This window comes from Homarus americanus, unplaced genomic scaffold (genome assembly GCF_018991925.1).
Source record: "Homarus americanus isolate GMGI-L3 unplaced genomic scaffold, GMGI_Hamer_2.0 scaffold2558, whole genome shotgun sequence".
In the NCBI taxonomy this organism is placed as follows: Eukaryota; Metazoa; Arthropoda; class Malacostraca; order Decapoda; family Nephropidae; genus Homarus; species Homarus americanus.
The window spans coordinates 696567-712500 of NW_024745671.1; the positions used below are offsets into that span (position 1 = coordinate 696567).

Genomic DNA, 15934 nt, shown 5'->3' on the forward strand with positions numbered 1-15934 from the left:
CCTGGTTGATTACACCTGGTTGATTACACCTGGTGTTTACAAAGCCCAATATGCTGTCATTATCGGTGTCTTTTAATTATAAAGGCAATTGGTAATTAAGCTCCAGATTATCGTCCATTTTACCTGTCAGTCACATCTCTTTAGCTAATGGCTATGACCCCTAGAGTACGAGAACTTGAGTACGGGGACCTGATCCCTTGAGTACGATGAGCCTAACCCCATGAGAACAATTGGTTAACCACTTGAGTACAAATGATTGACCTCTTGAGTACAAATGGTTAACAGCTTGAGTACAAATAATTAACCACTTGAGTGCAAATAGTTAACCCCTAGAGTACAGATGGTTATTGAGTACAAATGGTTAACAGCTTGAGTACAAATAATTAACCACTTGAGTGCAAATAGTTAACCCCTAGAGTACAGATGGTTAACCGTTTGAGTACACGAGGAGCTTAATTATTTCTACTCAAAGGGTTAAAACCATTTTATGTGAGTCCAGTCCTCTTTTTGCCTGGTTGGCGATCACGTCACCAGAGTACGACTGACTACATTTTTATTAGCCAAATGAAAATCTCGTTCGATTTTCATTTGCATTTTGAATTTGATTTCTTTGGAAGTGAAATATAATAATATATATATATATATACTATTTTAGGGTTCTGTTTTGTTATACAGTGAAACTTCTATATAGCGGACTTTCATTTGTATATAGTTCGTTAGATGGAGGTTTCACATCTAACGGACTCTTTAGATCCGTAGCTATGAATAAAATCAGAAAATGAGTTAAACTGTTGTATAACTCTGTATTCACTTCAAGATCTTATAGTTAATTAAAAACACAGCACAGGAACATAATGTCCACAATACCGCTATACTCACCTCTGTCATCACCTCTCTTGACCATCAACTACAGTTACCACTATCTTCCCCCACACCATTATAACACCAACCATGATAATATAACGAGGTAATATTAGAGACCAGAGCACCTAAGAAACGGAGAACCATTTTGTAACCCGTGTTTAGTTTTGACGTCCCAATGCTTGATGAAAATATGGGTCGTGTAACTTGGTGGACTCGAGAGGTATTACTGATGATAATAATGAGACAGATGACGTTTGTTTTTGTTTTTAACTTGGTAGAACAATAAGGTAATGACAGGTAGGTATATGTTGGTCAGATATGGTGGCTGAACCCTTTTGAGGATGTAACTCTGGCAGGAAGTCCACAGTGATTAGGGAATAAAGAAGGAATTGAAGGTCATAGGATTGCAATTAAGTCATCCTTGAAATATATGAAAAAAAAAGGAAAAAAAAAAAAAAAAACTTCCATACGTCGAATCGGGAAATTCAGGCATCAGGGCTGACTAAATCTATCCCCAAAGATAAAAATAATTGAACAGGGTTTTTGGGAAAGTTAAAAATTTCACTAGCTCAGTGTTAAAAACTGCATGGTGAAATCTACGGACATGACACACCATTTTCCATCAATTTACTCGTACACTGTGTAGATATCCTCTCTCTCTCTCTCTCTCTCTCTTTATCAACATTCATCATTATTTACCTTAGTGTGTCTTTTTTTCTTCTTTTTTTTAAGGTGTATCTGGATGGAGCGAGGAGGAGGAAGAAAAGGAAGATGGGGTAATATCACAGAACACCTACCAGAAGAGGGAACTGGTAGTAGGTCCCAGAGAAGCGACAACTGAGTACATCACCCCAGAGGAACAAAACAACACAGAGGTGGTGGCTCAGTTAGGAGGTACTGCCACCATCAAATGCTACACATACTTCCTGGGCGACGAGATGGTAAGTGTTTGTTTTGTTTGTTTGTTTTTTTGTCGTATTTGGTGTTTCTCTTTAGTTACTAGGTAGGTAGGTAGGTAGGTGTTCCTGTATAGTGTCCAATGATGACAATATATGCATTCCATTAACAGTGAATCATAATTTCTTTCACCATTACAATTATTATTATTTGGGATCATCTATGCATAAACAAGGCATCTATCTATCTATCTATCTATCTATCTACTTGCTGCAGTGCCCGGTAGCCAGGTATGATCGCCTTAATTATTACATCACTGAACAGGTATTGTGCCACTACCACCCCCTCAGGTAACATGTTAATCCAGCTAAGGTTATTCTTGCACCATCATTAAGAGAGTGTGTCTCGGGGGGGGGTGGGTAGTTATTCAGTCATTTGAGTTTTTAGTTAACAAGACGAATTGTGTGTTACGGCGTAGGGTAGGTATGATGTTGTTGTTGTTGTTATTATTGTTGCTGTTGTTGTTATTGTCGTTGTTGTTATTGTTGTTATTGTCGTTGTTGTTATTGTTGTTATTGTCGTTATTATTTTTATTATTATTATTATTATTATTATTATTATTATTATTATTATTATTATTATTATTATTATTATTATTATTATTATTATTATTATTATTATTATTATTATTATTATTATTATTATTATTATTTAAGGGGAATATTTTAGGTCATTAGTACTCCATCAAGTTCCTTTCATTTCCTCCAGGAAGTAAATGATCATTATGGGCGGTATTTCACATTAACGCTCTCATTTGTAACAGTGAGAGAGAGAGAAATTGGATGAAAGAGAAGGAAAGATAGGGGTAAGAATGGCCTAGATAGTGATAAGGGCGGAAGAAAGTGAGGGAGATAGAGAAATAAGAGAGAGAGAAAAGAAAAAAGAGTGGTGAAATGAGGAAGAAGGGTAACACACAGAGAGAGAGAGAGAGAGAGAGAGAGAGAGAGAGAGAGAGAGAGAGATACAACGTACAAGGAAACATACATACTTACATACACAATCCATACATATATACATACATACATACATACATACATACATACATACATACATACATTTATCGATATATCTACCAATTAATCTATCTATTTATCCATCCACTATCATTATTCCTCCCCTTCTGTTGTGCAGTGTGGAAACAAAGGAGTCATAAACCTCAAAGAAGAAAGGGGGGAAAATAAATAAGGGAAGAATGACAAGTAAAGACAAGTGTACGAAGATTAATGAAACACTCAGGGACAAGGAACAGTTACAAGAGACACACGAAACAAAGTGTTATGTTCATTTATCTTTAGTTTTCGTTCAGTTTAAAAAAAATATATATTTACGGGATTTTTTTTTTAGGGATTTTTGCGGGAGAAGGGATAAAAGTTTGGGGGAATTTTGGGATAATTTTTTTTTATTTTTATTTTTTATTTGTTTTTTATGATTTTTTTGAGTAGTGAAAAGTTTTATCAGATTTCATTTAATTAACATGTTACTGTCCATTCTCTCTCTCTCTCTCTCTCTCTCTCTCTCTCTCTCTCTCTCTCTCTCTCTCTCTCTCTCTCTCTCCCTTCTCTCGCACACTCACACCTTCCTTCCTCCTTTGACCGTTTCCGCCACTTAATCCCTTCTCTTCCTCTCCTTTTTTTGTGTGTTCCTTATTCCCCGTTCTCATCTGCTTCTCTTTACACCTACTCCTTCTCTCTTTCAACCTCTCTTTCTTTCTTTCTCTTCCTTTATGTTTCAACCGTTCTCTCTCTCTCTCTCTCTCTCTCTCTCTCTCTCTCTCTCTCTCTCTCTCTCTCTCTCTCTCTCTCTCTCTCTCTCAACCACGCTTTCCTATCTCACTCTTCCTTCATTCTTTCTTCACTATCTCCCTCTTCCTCCATTCTTCATCCCTCTTCTTTAAACTTTCCTTCCTCTTCCTTCATTCTTCCTTCCTCTCCACTTACACCTCTTCCCTGTCCTTCCCCGTTCTCTCACTTTTCTTTCTTTCTTCCATTTCTACCCTCTCCCTCTTCTTTCATCCTTCATCTCCCCCTCCTCTCTCTTTCTTCCCTTCCTTACTCCTTCCTCTTCCTATCCCCTCTCTCCCTTTTCATGTCTCCTCCTCCTGTTCCTTCCTCCCCTCCCTCCATGCCTCCTCTCCTCCTCCTCCTTCCTTCCTCCCTCCCCCCATGCCCTACTCTCCTCCTCCCCTTCCTTCCTCCTTCCCCCATACACCTCCTCCCCCTTCCTTCACCCTTCCTTCCCAAGCAGAAAAAGGCAGAAAAGTTTTAATATGTTATTCCAATTCAGATATTCTCAAAATCTTTCTGCAATTATTTCTTAATAAAGTTTTTACGATCTACTCCGCTTGTGTGTGTGTGTCTGTCTGTGTCTGTGTGTATGTGTTTCTGTGTGTGTGAAAGTGTCTGAATGTTTATATTTGTGTGTATGTGTGTATATGTGTGCGTGTGTATGAGTGTTTGCATATTTGTTTGTTTCTGTGTCTACATGAGAGAGAGAGAGAGAGAGAGAGAGATCAATATAGAATTGGTCATCCTCTATGTATGTATGTATGTATGTATGTATGTATGTATGTATGTATGTATTAGAGAAAACTGGAGCTCCGTCTCAGTAAATCTATCAAGACCAAATGCACAAAAAAAAGAACCAAATTTGCTTTTTTTTCTCTTTCTTTCTGTCGTGTGTGCAAAAAAAAAAGTTATTTCTGATGGTTCGTGAATTTCGATATCCGACTGAGAACTGAGGTCATATTTCTGACAAAAAACCGAAAAAAAAGGAAAAAAAATCCTGGGTACACTTCACTCTGGCGTAACTCTTCTTGTTCTGTTATTATTTCCCTGTGAGAGAAAGTAAAGCTGGGAAAGTGACGTGTGTGATGAGAGAGAGAGAGAGAGAGAGAGAGAGGAAGAATTTATTACAAAACACACACACACATAAAACTCACTCTACTTTAACTTTCCTTGATCTATTGAGTCAGAGAGAGAAAGTATAATTAGAAAGTTAAGCCCTGGCTGATGGAGAGAAAGACAGCACAAAGCAAAAAGAGAAAATGAAAGAATTAATTAAAACAAAACAAAACAATTGCTTTATCATACCTGTCTATAGTATCATCTTTGGGAGAAGGCTGATGAAGGGATGCCAGAGAGAGAGAGAGAGAGAGACTACGAAGAAATAGCCTCAGTGGTACTCAAGGCTGTGTCTGAGTCATAACTCTCTCATGATGTCGAAATACAATGATAAAGAAATTCAAATGAAGATGAGCAATACAGAAGAATGAAAGGATGAATGAGGGAGAACGAAAGAAGAGACAAAAAAAATGGATAACCCAACTTAAAGAAACGTAAAGGACAAAAAGAAAATATGGAAGAACGAAAAGAAACAGACAGAAATTCCGAATAGATATAATGGAAAGTCACAACATGATGATAATGATGAACAAGAAACACGGAAAAAAACGACAAAAATGCAAGAGACGAAAATAATCCAGGATAAAAAAAAAAAGTCATAGAAGGAATTGCAAATAATGAGGAGGAAGAGAAGCAGAAAGAGAATGAGAAAATATGTTATCAGAGTCACACATGATGATAAGAAACAAGAAGGAACGAGAAAAGAAATACCAAGAAACTTGATGATGAAGAAAGACAGAGAAGGGAAAGAAAAATGTGAAAAGAAGAAGACACAGATGCCGAATAAAAATCACATTTCCAAAGATTTCGTGAAGGTTATTGGTGCGTGTCAAGCCGTGGGGTGATGCGCGGCTCAGCGTGGCCCCGGGAGCTGCGAAACTCAACTGGGAGATTTGGTCAGCTCTTGTCATCCCTGTGAGTCTCTCTCTCTCTCTCTCTCTCTCTCTCTCTCTCTCTCTCTCTCTCTCTCTCTGGTTGTCCCCCACTGGCTGATGTCTCGACCTTCAGATTTATGTTGATATCAAGAAACACGGTCGAGAAAAGTCAGGCGTCGTCGATACGTGGATGTTACCTACAGAATGTCCTCTTTTGATCCAGATTCTTAAATTCAATTGTAAATTTTGTCTGTACAGTATAATTATGTGTATTACAAGGTTGTTTAGGGTTATTTACATATTGTATACATATATACATAATATTTGCGTATGTATAACGGACGCTTGTGTTTCTGTTGATTGCATAAAACTAAAACGAGAAATTTGAAAAATTTCTGAAAATGCTGAGGTTAAAAAACAGTTTATTAGGCATAAACGCATCAACACACGACCTCTCTGTGGTAAGGTTTATGAGGAGCTGAAGGGAAAGACTGCGACCATAAATATATAATTATAAGGTAGTGTAATCTTTATTCTGATATATTTTACCTCATATCTTTATTTTAACCTTTTGACAAAAATTTCACGAGTTCATATATAACAAAAAAAATCCTCTGGCGATTTTGTGGTGCTCTAACATTTTCAAACAATTTTGTCTGTCATATTTTTTCTTGTTTTTTTTTTCAATCACGATCCACAAAACGTTTTTATTTTTTCACAATGCTGACTTGAGTACAAATTATATTCATTTTTTCCGGTTTTATAATAGTTAAGTATATTCAGTATTTATAGCGAGTCTTCCTGCAGTGTACTTCACATTATATATAAAATTGTATATAAAATTACCTTAACCTTTTGAGGATAATAATTTTACCCTCTCGTCCTCAAAGGGTTAGGCATGGAACACCAATTATCTAATACCTGTCCGCGTATCCTGTGCCTCTCCCATCCCTCCATGTAGCACATCCCTCTCTGTGCCTCTCCCATCCCTCCCTGTAGCACATCCCTCTCTGTGCCTCTCCCGTATGGATGAAACAAGTCTTGGTAAAGCCTCCAGCACCGAGTGAGGACGTAGGTGAGGGGTGGCGAGTGGTGTTGTAAGCACCGGCCCTCTCCAACAAGACCCCCTTGATTTAGCTGTTCTGGCGGTCGGCTCACCTCGTCTCCTTCCCCTGAGTTAATTTTACCTCTCTTTCCCCTTTAATCCATTCCCCTCTCCCCTTTAACAGTTCTTAATTCTTCCTTCACTCCCTCAGCTTAGTTTATTCACTTTCCCAATGTATTTCCTTCACTCCCCCAGCTTAGTTTATCCATTTTCCAATTTATTTTCTCCCTTCACCCAGCTTATTTCCTTCATTCTCCCAGCTTATTTCCTTCATTCTCCCAACTTACAGTAACTATTCTCAATTTCAGTCTGTAACTTTTCTACCCTAACTTACTTTTTTCCTCTTCAAACTTAGCTTAATGTGTATCGTCTAACTCAGTGTATAACCACCCAACAAGCTTAACTTTAACCCCTACAAGCTTAACTTTAACCCCTACAAGCTAAACTTTAACCCCTACAAGCTTAACTTTAACCCCAACAAGCTTAACTTTAACCCCTACAAGCTTAACTTTAACCCCAACAAGCTTAACTTTAACCCCTACAAGCTAAACTTTAACCCCAACAAGCTTAACTTTAACCCCTACAAGCTTAACTTTAACCCCAACAAGCTTAACTTTAACCCCTACAAGCTTAACTTTAACCCCTTCAAGCTTAACTTTAACCCCTACCAGCTTAACTTCTAAACATCTGAACTTAGGTTTTACCGCCCTAAGTTACGGTTCACATATTTTTCAGCTTATCTTTTATCAGCTTAGTTCTATGTTCTTAATTATCCTTTTCTTAGCCTAACTTGACCCTTTCTTTATCATGGTTTAATCCTGTCCTAACTTCGCTTTCTCTCTATCCTAACTTCACCTCATCCTAAGTTTCATCCTCCTCCTCCTGCTCTTCTTCCTCTTATTACCTCTTTCTCCTCCTCATCTTCTTCTTCCTCCTCCTCCTCATTCTCCTCCCTCCTCTCCTTCCTCCTCCTCCTCCTTCATTACTCACTCATCTTCTCTTAACTTTCCACTGTTCCTCCTCCCTTCCTAACTTACCTCCTCCACTCCATCACGCCAGCCACTACTCCTCTCTCTCTCTCTCTCTCTCTCTCTCTCTCTCTCTCTCTTAACTCATTTAGCCCTGTAATCCAACTTAACACCAATCCTTCTCCTCCTAGGTTATTTATCCATCCTTTCCCAGAATAATTATTTACTCCTACAAAGTTAACCACCTCCCTCTCTCTCTTGAGTCTTGCAGCTTCTACTTATAACCTAATTAAAAACGTTGGATCCTTATGCAAACTTCACCCATTTAACTTTGCTGGTTAATTATTACTAACTTGTCTTAAAAAGGAAGTTGTAGGTTTATTTTAATTTCTTTTCTTTTTTAAATTATCTTTAGACTCACCCAATACTGTCCACGCAAGTTCTTCCTCTCTCTCTCTCTCTCTCTTTACCTTCTTCTCCTTCACCTTCTATATAATTACATTTCATCAATTTTTGCTTCGTGTAAGTCAATCCTTCTTCCTTGTCTTATTCTTCTGTATTAAGTTGTAACATTCTCATCCCTCGTAACTTAATGAGGAACCTTCCATGTTTGTAGGTTTATGTTATAGCAACTTAACCCTTAAACTTAATCCTAACTTATCCAAACCGACTTTCTTTCCTTCCTTCACCTCTCAACTTAACCCTAACTTATCCAAACCGACTTTCTTTCCTTCCTTCACCTCTCAACTTAACCCTAACTTATCCAAACCGACTTTCTTTCCTTCCTTCACCTCTCAACTTAACCCTAACTTATCCAAACCGACTTTCTTTCCTTCCTTCACCTCTCAACTTAACCCTAACTTATCCAAACCGACTTTCTGTCCCTCATTCTCTCATTTACCTCTTAAATTACCCCCGACTTACCCATTCCTTCCACTTCCCATCCCTTCCATAAATTAACCAACTCCCTTACTCCAACTCCCCCTTTAACCCCCCCCCATCCACCTCCCCCTTCCTACTACTACTAACTTGATCAAATCTCTCCGAAAATTTTCCTCCATTTCCCAGACTTGATCACATCCAGCAGAGAGTTAGTTCCCACTTATTTCCAAACATAATTACACTTCTCTATGCGCGTGTTCCCCTTCCTGCTAATCCGATCACATCTGATACAGGTTTCAGTCTTCTTCTTCTTCTTCTTCTTCTTCTTCTTCTTCTTCTTCTTCTTCTTCTTCTTCTTCTTCTCTTCAGGTGTTGACCTAAAAACAAGGTCACATTACTCGGTCAAATCAACTTATACAGTTTTTTGCCGTTAGCTTGATTACATGTCATTCAAGTTACGTTTTTTTTTCATATTCTAAGCCTGATCAAACTATTATCGCCAATTTAATTTAATTCTTTGATCAAACTTCTTATTAGTTAACAGGAATTTGATCAAATTTCTTCTAAATTAACACTGACTTTTAACACAATCTAACACTATTTCATCTTTACTTTCAACTTGATCAGATCCTTTATAAGTTAATATCATCATCCCTAAACTTCCTCTTATCCTGCGTGAACTCTTCTCCCTCACCCCCCCCACCACATACTGATCCAACACCCCACCACCACATCTGATCAACTTCCCCCACCACCACATCACAGTCAACACCTCCACCACCACATCCTGATCAGCACCCCCACCCACCACATCCTGATCAACACCCCCCACCACCACATCCTGATCAGCACCCCCCACCACCACATCTGATCAACACCCCACCACATCCTGATCAACACCCCACCCCACCACATCCTGATCAACACCCCCCACCACCACATCCTGATCAACACCCCCCACCCACATCCACAGTCAACACCCCACCACCACCACATTCATAGTCAACACACCCCCACCACCACATCCTGATCAGCACCCCCACCACCACATCCTGATCAACACCCCCCCCCCACCACCACATCCTGATCCTTTTCCCACCACCACCACATTCTGATCCTTTTACACCACCCATCACAGTCCAGCACCCCCACCACCACATTCTGATCAACACACCCCCCACCCACCACATCCTGATCAACACCCCCCACCACCACATCCTGATCAACACCCCCCACCCACCCACATCCTGATCAACACCCCACCACCCTGCCACATTCTGATCCTTACACCCCCACCCACCACATCTGATCCTTTACCCCACCACCACATCACAGTCAACACACCCCCACCCACCACATCCTGATCAACACCCCTCACACCACATCCTGATCAACACCCCCCCACCACCACATCCTGATCCTTTTCCCCCCCCCCTCCAAGTTGACTCTTCCTCAAGTGTTCGCTGTATCTTATGTCAAACGAAGAGGCACTTAACAGAATGACGTCATGAGGAAGGAAAAGGAATGTTTAATCAAGAACTTGGGAACCCGAGACAGTGAGAGACCCGGCAGTAATTAGAGGAGCTCAGAGGTGGTGAAGGAGAGAAAAGTTCCTTCACACGAGTTAGCACATAGTCAGTTGTCTGATGAGTGAGTGATGATGGTGGTGATGATGATGATGGTGGTGGTGGTATGTGGTGGTGTTTGGTGGTGAGTGGTGGTGGTGGTGGTGGTGGTATGTGGTGGTGTTTAGTAATTAGTGGTAGTATTAGTGAAATGATGAGTAGTGTTATGTGAGGGGTATAGTAATTGATGTAGTGTTGGTGGTGATAGTGTATAGTGGAGGTAAGTATGGAGGATTGTTGTGGTGCGGTGTGCTGGGGATACATTAGCTATCGTGAAGGCACACACACACACACACACACACACACACACACACACACAACAACATCCACCTTTTACACCTCATTCCTATCTCTTTTTTTTACACCTCATTCCTATCTCTTTTTCTACATCCTCTCCTCATCTTGTAGAGAAAAAACAAAACAAATGGTAAATCTTCCTCACTGAGTCTCACTTCCTACACCAGATCAATAACACTCAACAGCCACAACAAACGACCCACTGGAATTCCTGATCCACAAACACTCCACTGGAATTCCTGTTGGATCAGTGTCACCTAAACTTCTACTGGTTATTGTCTTCAGTATTTACAGGTCACAGTGTCAACAAGTGCCACCAACTATACTGCTTGGGTAGAACAGTGCCTTGGCTATTATAAAAACAATTCAATAAGGTTAAAATCGAGCTGGAAGACACTTAAAAGTTTAAAAAGGTTTGAAGTTAACTAAAGATAAAGTTGACATAGTATTAATAGGGAAAAATGTCCCTTTATTTTATCAGGTGGTTAAGTGTGATAGTAATATTAATAATTTTGTAATCCAGGAGTTGTGTGAGTGTGTACAGTTATATGTTGGTCTGCGTCAATTGTGTTAGGTAAATTTGGTATGAAATTCGTGGTAACAACTAAGGATTCATATACCAACAAATGTTACTGAGAGGATGAGTTAGGTTAAGTTAAGTTAGGTTAGGTTAGGCTTGGTTAGGTTAGGTTAGGTTTGGTTAGGTTAGGTTAGGCCAGGTTTGGTTAGATTTTAGGAAAGCCTTCTGAAAATTTAATGTCAAAGGAGCTATCAAACCCATTGAATAATTAGTAATTGTAGACAATTTTAATGTAAAGTTAGAAAGAGTGAAAGACGAACCAGAAGAAGAACCACAAATGGTCTATAATAGATTTGTTGCCTTTAATAACGAGAAGACGATTAGTGTCGATTTATTGTTCCAACAGCATCCTACAGTTAAGACACCACAGAAGATGTGGATGGGATGGTAAGACTTGTGGAGCTAATCATATACCAAAATAATTCCATAAACAAACAAATAAAATATAATGATTGACTAAACTATTATTGTCTATTTAATACACTTCAAACTTTCAAAGTATATATTTGAAGGGTTACTTTTAAAATTAGATGCCTTAGAATGCATTTACTTTAGAATATTTAGCAGAATTCAGTAGAACTTGTTTTTACCTGAGAATCAAAACAACTCGTCACTCACAAGGATAAAAAAAAATCATAGCCTTTCACTCGTGACCGATTATCCGGAATACCATCCATCATTCGGGATCACCGTTGTAGTTCCAGTAATTGCAGCTTCCATCGTCCGGCGCTGATGTGTTTACAAACCTCAAGTGAGTCAAGTGGCGCATTTTTCTTGATTATTTCGCCGTAATGGTCGATGTAAAGTGTTCTTATACACCTATTATGGAGGTGTGTGTGGGGAGGGGGGGGGGTAGTGGTGATGGTGGCCCCGGACAGTAGAGGCGCTAAGAGTGGTAAAAGACCATTATCTCCTGAGTAGCGAAAGAAATGGGGCCAAGAGGAGCTGTGCTGGGAAATAATGTGGTGATGTGCAACAACAGAGGTAGTGCAATGCTGAGTATATTTATTTAATGTATTTTTAAGTACAGTACAGGTGTATAGAGTGGAAATTACCTGTGTGTTTTAATCATTACTAACAGAGAATAAATAAATTTTTGTAATCTACCCAGAAAGTGTTAAAAAATGACGTTAATGGTGGAAATATGAGATTTAACTTGTGTTTGTTGTACTCGGGAAGGTGAAGTGTTAGTGAGTCATGAAGACATTGGTTGGTTTAGTGAGAAGTGGAGTTAGACAAGGCTGTGTGCTGTCCCCAACATTATACAGCATCTATTTAGAATCTTTAATGAGAGAAGTTGTAAGCACTGATAAATAAATAATAGTTAATAGTAAAATAATACCTAATATTCGATAAGCAGATGATATTGTTTTCACCGTAGATAACGAAGAAGGCATTACAAAAAGTGGTTAACAGATTAGTGGCAAAAAAAAAAAAAGACCAAGAATATTGACTTAGAATTAACGCTATAAAGACGGAAGTAATAATAATTTTCATATTAATTATAAAACCTTAAGTTAAAAATCCAGACGAGCAAGAGTGAATGTATAACATGTCCTTCGGGAGTAACTTAAATGTGATGGTCGATATGAAAAGAAATTAAAAGCAAAAAAAAAAAAGGTTACCCACACACACACACAGGGAACAGGAAGAACACGAGACTACAGGCTAACACTGTATACAAACTCTCCACCAACACCACAGTTTGCTTCGCGCTTTATGGAGACGACTATTGATTTAAGGATTTTATGAGGTGCCTCTATCACATACAGTTGAAAAGATACAAGTTATATATGGAAGAACAGGCGCTGGCAGGGAGGCGAGTTACACAGCCAGGAGGTGACAGGAATAAAAGATTGGGAGGAAGGTCTCTCTTCATATGTATAGCGTTTCAACAGTGTATTGGTGATAAGTATAGTGGAGAGCCGGGCAAAGGGAACCAGGCTGAAATAGCAGTGGGATGTTGGTGGGAATTTTATCAGTGCATTAACTATGGCAGCAACGAGAGAAAGAGAGGGAGAGAGGGGGAGGGAGAGAGAGAGAGAGAGAGGTATAAAGTGATGGGGTGCATGGTGAGAGGAAGAGAAAGGAAGAGGAGAGAGGAGGAAGGAAGGAAGGAAGGGGAGAAAGGAGGAAGGAAGGAACAGGAGAGAGGAGGAAGGAAAAGAAGAGAGAGAGTGGTGAGAACTGAATCATGGGTTGAGGTTTGTAGTCCAGGTTATATTTGGACTTAAGTGCGCGAAAACCACAGAGGGAAAATATTGCGTGCCTACAATATATAGGAGAGCGCGCGCAGTAGGAGGAACTGGTGGGATTGTGGTTGTAGATAAAGATGATTGTTTGGGTCAAGAGTTGTAATTTTTTTTAGCAATTGTAGAGGCAAGAAAATGTACCAGTAGTGATGGAATGAGGGAGGAGGAAGAGAAGGTGGGAAGAGGGTGAAGAAAAGGAGAGGGATGACTAGGGGGAGAAGGGGGAAGGAGGAGGAAGTGTAGGAGAAGGAAGTGTAAGAGGAGAAAGAGGTTGAAGAAAAGGAGAGGAATGACCAGGAGAAGAAGGAGGTGGGATGTTAGGAAAGAGAAAAGAGGATGAAGAAGAAGAAAAGGATGGTGAGTAGGAGGACGAGGACGAAGAGGAGAAGGAGGAGGAGGAGGAGGAGGAAGAGGAGTAGGAGAAGAAGGAAGGTGGGATATTAGGGATGAGAAAGTTGTATTAAAATGAATTAAAAAAAGACTAAATAAAATTCTTACTCTGTGTGTGTGTTTGTGTGTGTGTGTGTGTGTGTGTGTTTTTGCTAGTATATTGCCAAATAGTTCCAGTAAGATAATAAATAGCTTATAATTATCACGAGTGAGTTTATATTGTAAGTATTTATGAGGTTTATACAGTAGCATCTTATATAAACTCAATAGAATATACGAAAATGAACGTTGTATAATATTTTAACAGATGATTTATATATTATCTTCAAACAGACAAAATAATAAAACCCCAACGTAAGATTTTACAGGACAAGAAAATCAACCAAAGACAATTGACTCGAGCTCGTAAGGTGACCTGAAGAATACTGCATCTGTTGTCTAGAATATTCAGGAGCAGAGGAAGGATGGAAAGATGGAACAATTGTTTAATATACTCGGGGAAATATCCTACAGCAACGTTGTTCACTTGCAGCTCCAACACACGCCAGAGAACACAACACAACACAACACAACACAACACAACACAACTCATTCTTATACGTCATCATTCTAAGTGCTGTGTCCTTGAAGCAGTGTCTAGTATATATATATATATAAATATATATATATATATATTTATAGAGAGAGAGAGAGAGAGAGAGAGAGAGAGAGAGAGCTCCAGCTATGTCCCGTATCTGGTCAGTCAGCCCCGACACCTGGACGTGAGAGAGACAGGTCACATCATCGTATCATCCTCGTCGACACGCTCCCTCACTTGAGACCAACAAACTTTCACTGCAGTGCGACTTTATTTCATTAAAGGCTGACTCGACACCTAACAAAGTTTTTTTTCCAAGGATAAGCCGGGGTAACGTCCGTCTTGAGTGGCAAGTAGAGGAGACTTTCTACAGGTTATCACAGAAGAAAAAAAAATGACATCCTTACGTCCTGTCAACTCCCACGGGGGACACGAGCTTCGGAAAAGGAATTACTGAACTGTAAATAGAAGCTGGTTATAAGGTAACTTCCTTATCGTAAACCGAAAAATATCATCTTTTTTTTATTTACTAGAATGTAATCCGTTGACACTGGTGTAGATATATTATGTGATACATGAATGGATAATGTCATTGTATACATTTATGATCAGTTTATTACGTGTGAGCTGGAGGCTGTTAGTCACTGTCCGGTGTCGTAAGATAAACACAAAGGACATGGTGAGGTTGAGGGAGAAACTAGAAGTTGCTGTTGATGGAGAAGGTCTCTTGTCTCTTGTCTCTTGTCTCTCTTACCATCCGAGAACGAGTGAGGGAGAGACACGGGCGAGTGGGAGGACACTTGGAGAGAGTCAAAAAAATAATAGGCAATTTCAGTGTAAGACGCAGACGAGAGGATGTGATTGATTCTGTCAGGGGAGCCGTCAGGTTGTCAAGCCTTGGCATGAGTGTAGAAATGATGAAAATATCGGTTCACTATATCACGCAACGAGTAAGTTTCATTGATGGAACAGTATCGCGTGAACGGACGCACGGACGGACGGACATACGCACGTAAGGACGAATACATGCGTTAATGACAACTTTAAACTTCTTATCAAAGAAACGAATCCCTCTAGTTACATTTTTTTAGAAGAAATAAGAGTATTTACATATAAACCAAGACAACCTTATCTCTGTGTTTACGACTAAGAAATAAATCAGTGTGCGTTCCACCTCCCTTTGGTAAGCAACGGAATTTTATTTTTTTATTACGTATTGCACCTCTGATATTATGAACACCCGCAGTGATATGAAGGAAAGGTCACCTCCTGAAGTTATCGATGTGAGTGAACGGGTGGTGGCGGGGGAGCGTGGTGGTGGTGGCGGTGGTCAGCTAGTGGGTAAAGGTCGAGAATGGCTAACTGAGAAAGGGGAAGGTGGGCTTTGTAACTGAGGAACGGAGGCGGTCTTTGCTATTGAGAGGCGGAGGCGGGCGGTCTTTGCTATTGAGAGGCGGAGGCAGGCGGTCTTTGCTATTGAGAGGCGGAGGCGGGCGGTCTTTGCTATTGAGAGGCGGAGGCAGGCGGTCTTTGCTATTGAGAGGCTTAGGTGGTCTTTGCTATTGAGAGGCTTAGGTGGTCTTTGCTACAGATCAAACATTTAACAAACATTACCAAAAGACTTATCCAAATGTTTATAATCCTAAGATGTTGAAAGAAATG

General features: G+C 39.7%; 1 protein-coding gene across 1 annotated transcript in view; it reads left to right on the plus strand.

The window, feature by feature from the left end:
* The first annotated feature begins 1154 nt into the window (after nt 1-1154).
* Nucleotides 1155-15934, plus strand: part of LOC121878767 (zwei Ig domain protein zig-8-like) — a 68135-nt gene continuing 53355 nt past the window's right edge. The window contains exons 1-2 of the mRNA XM_042385181.1: nt 1155-1161; nt 1597-1805. Of these exons, the coding sequence (XP_042241115.1) occupies nt 1155-1161; nt 1597-1805 (216 nt within the window). The remainder of the gene's footprint in view (nt 1162-1596; nt 1806-15934) is intronic.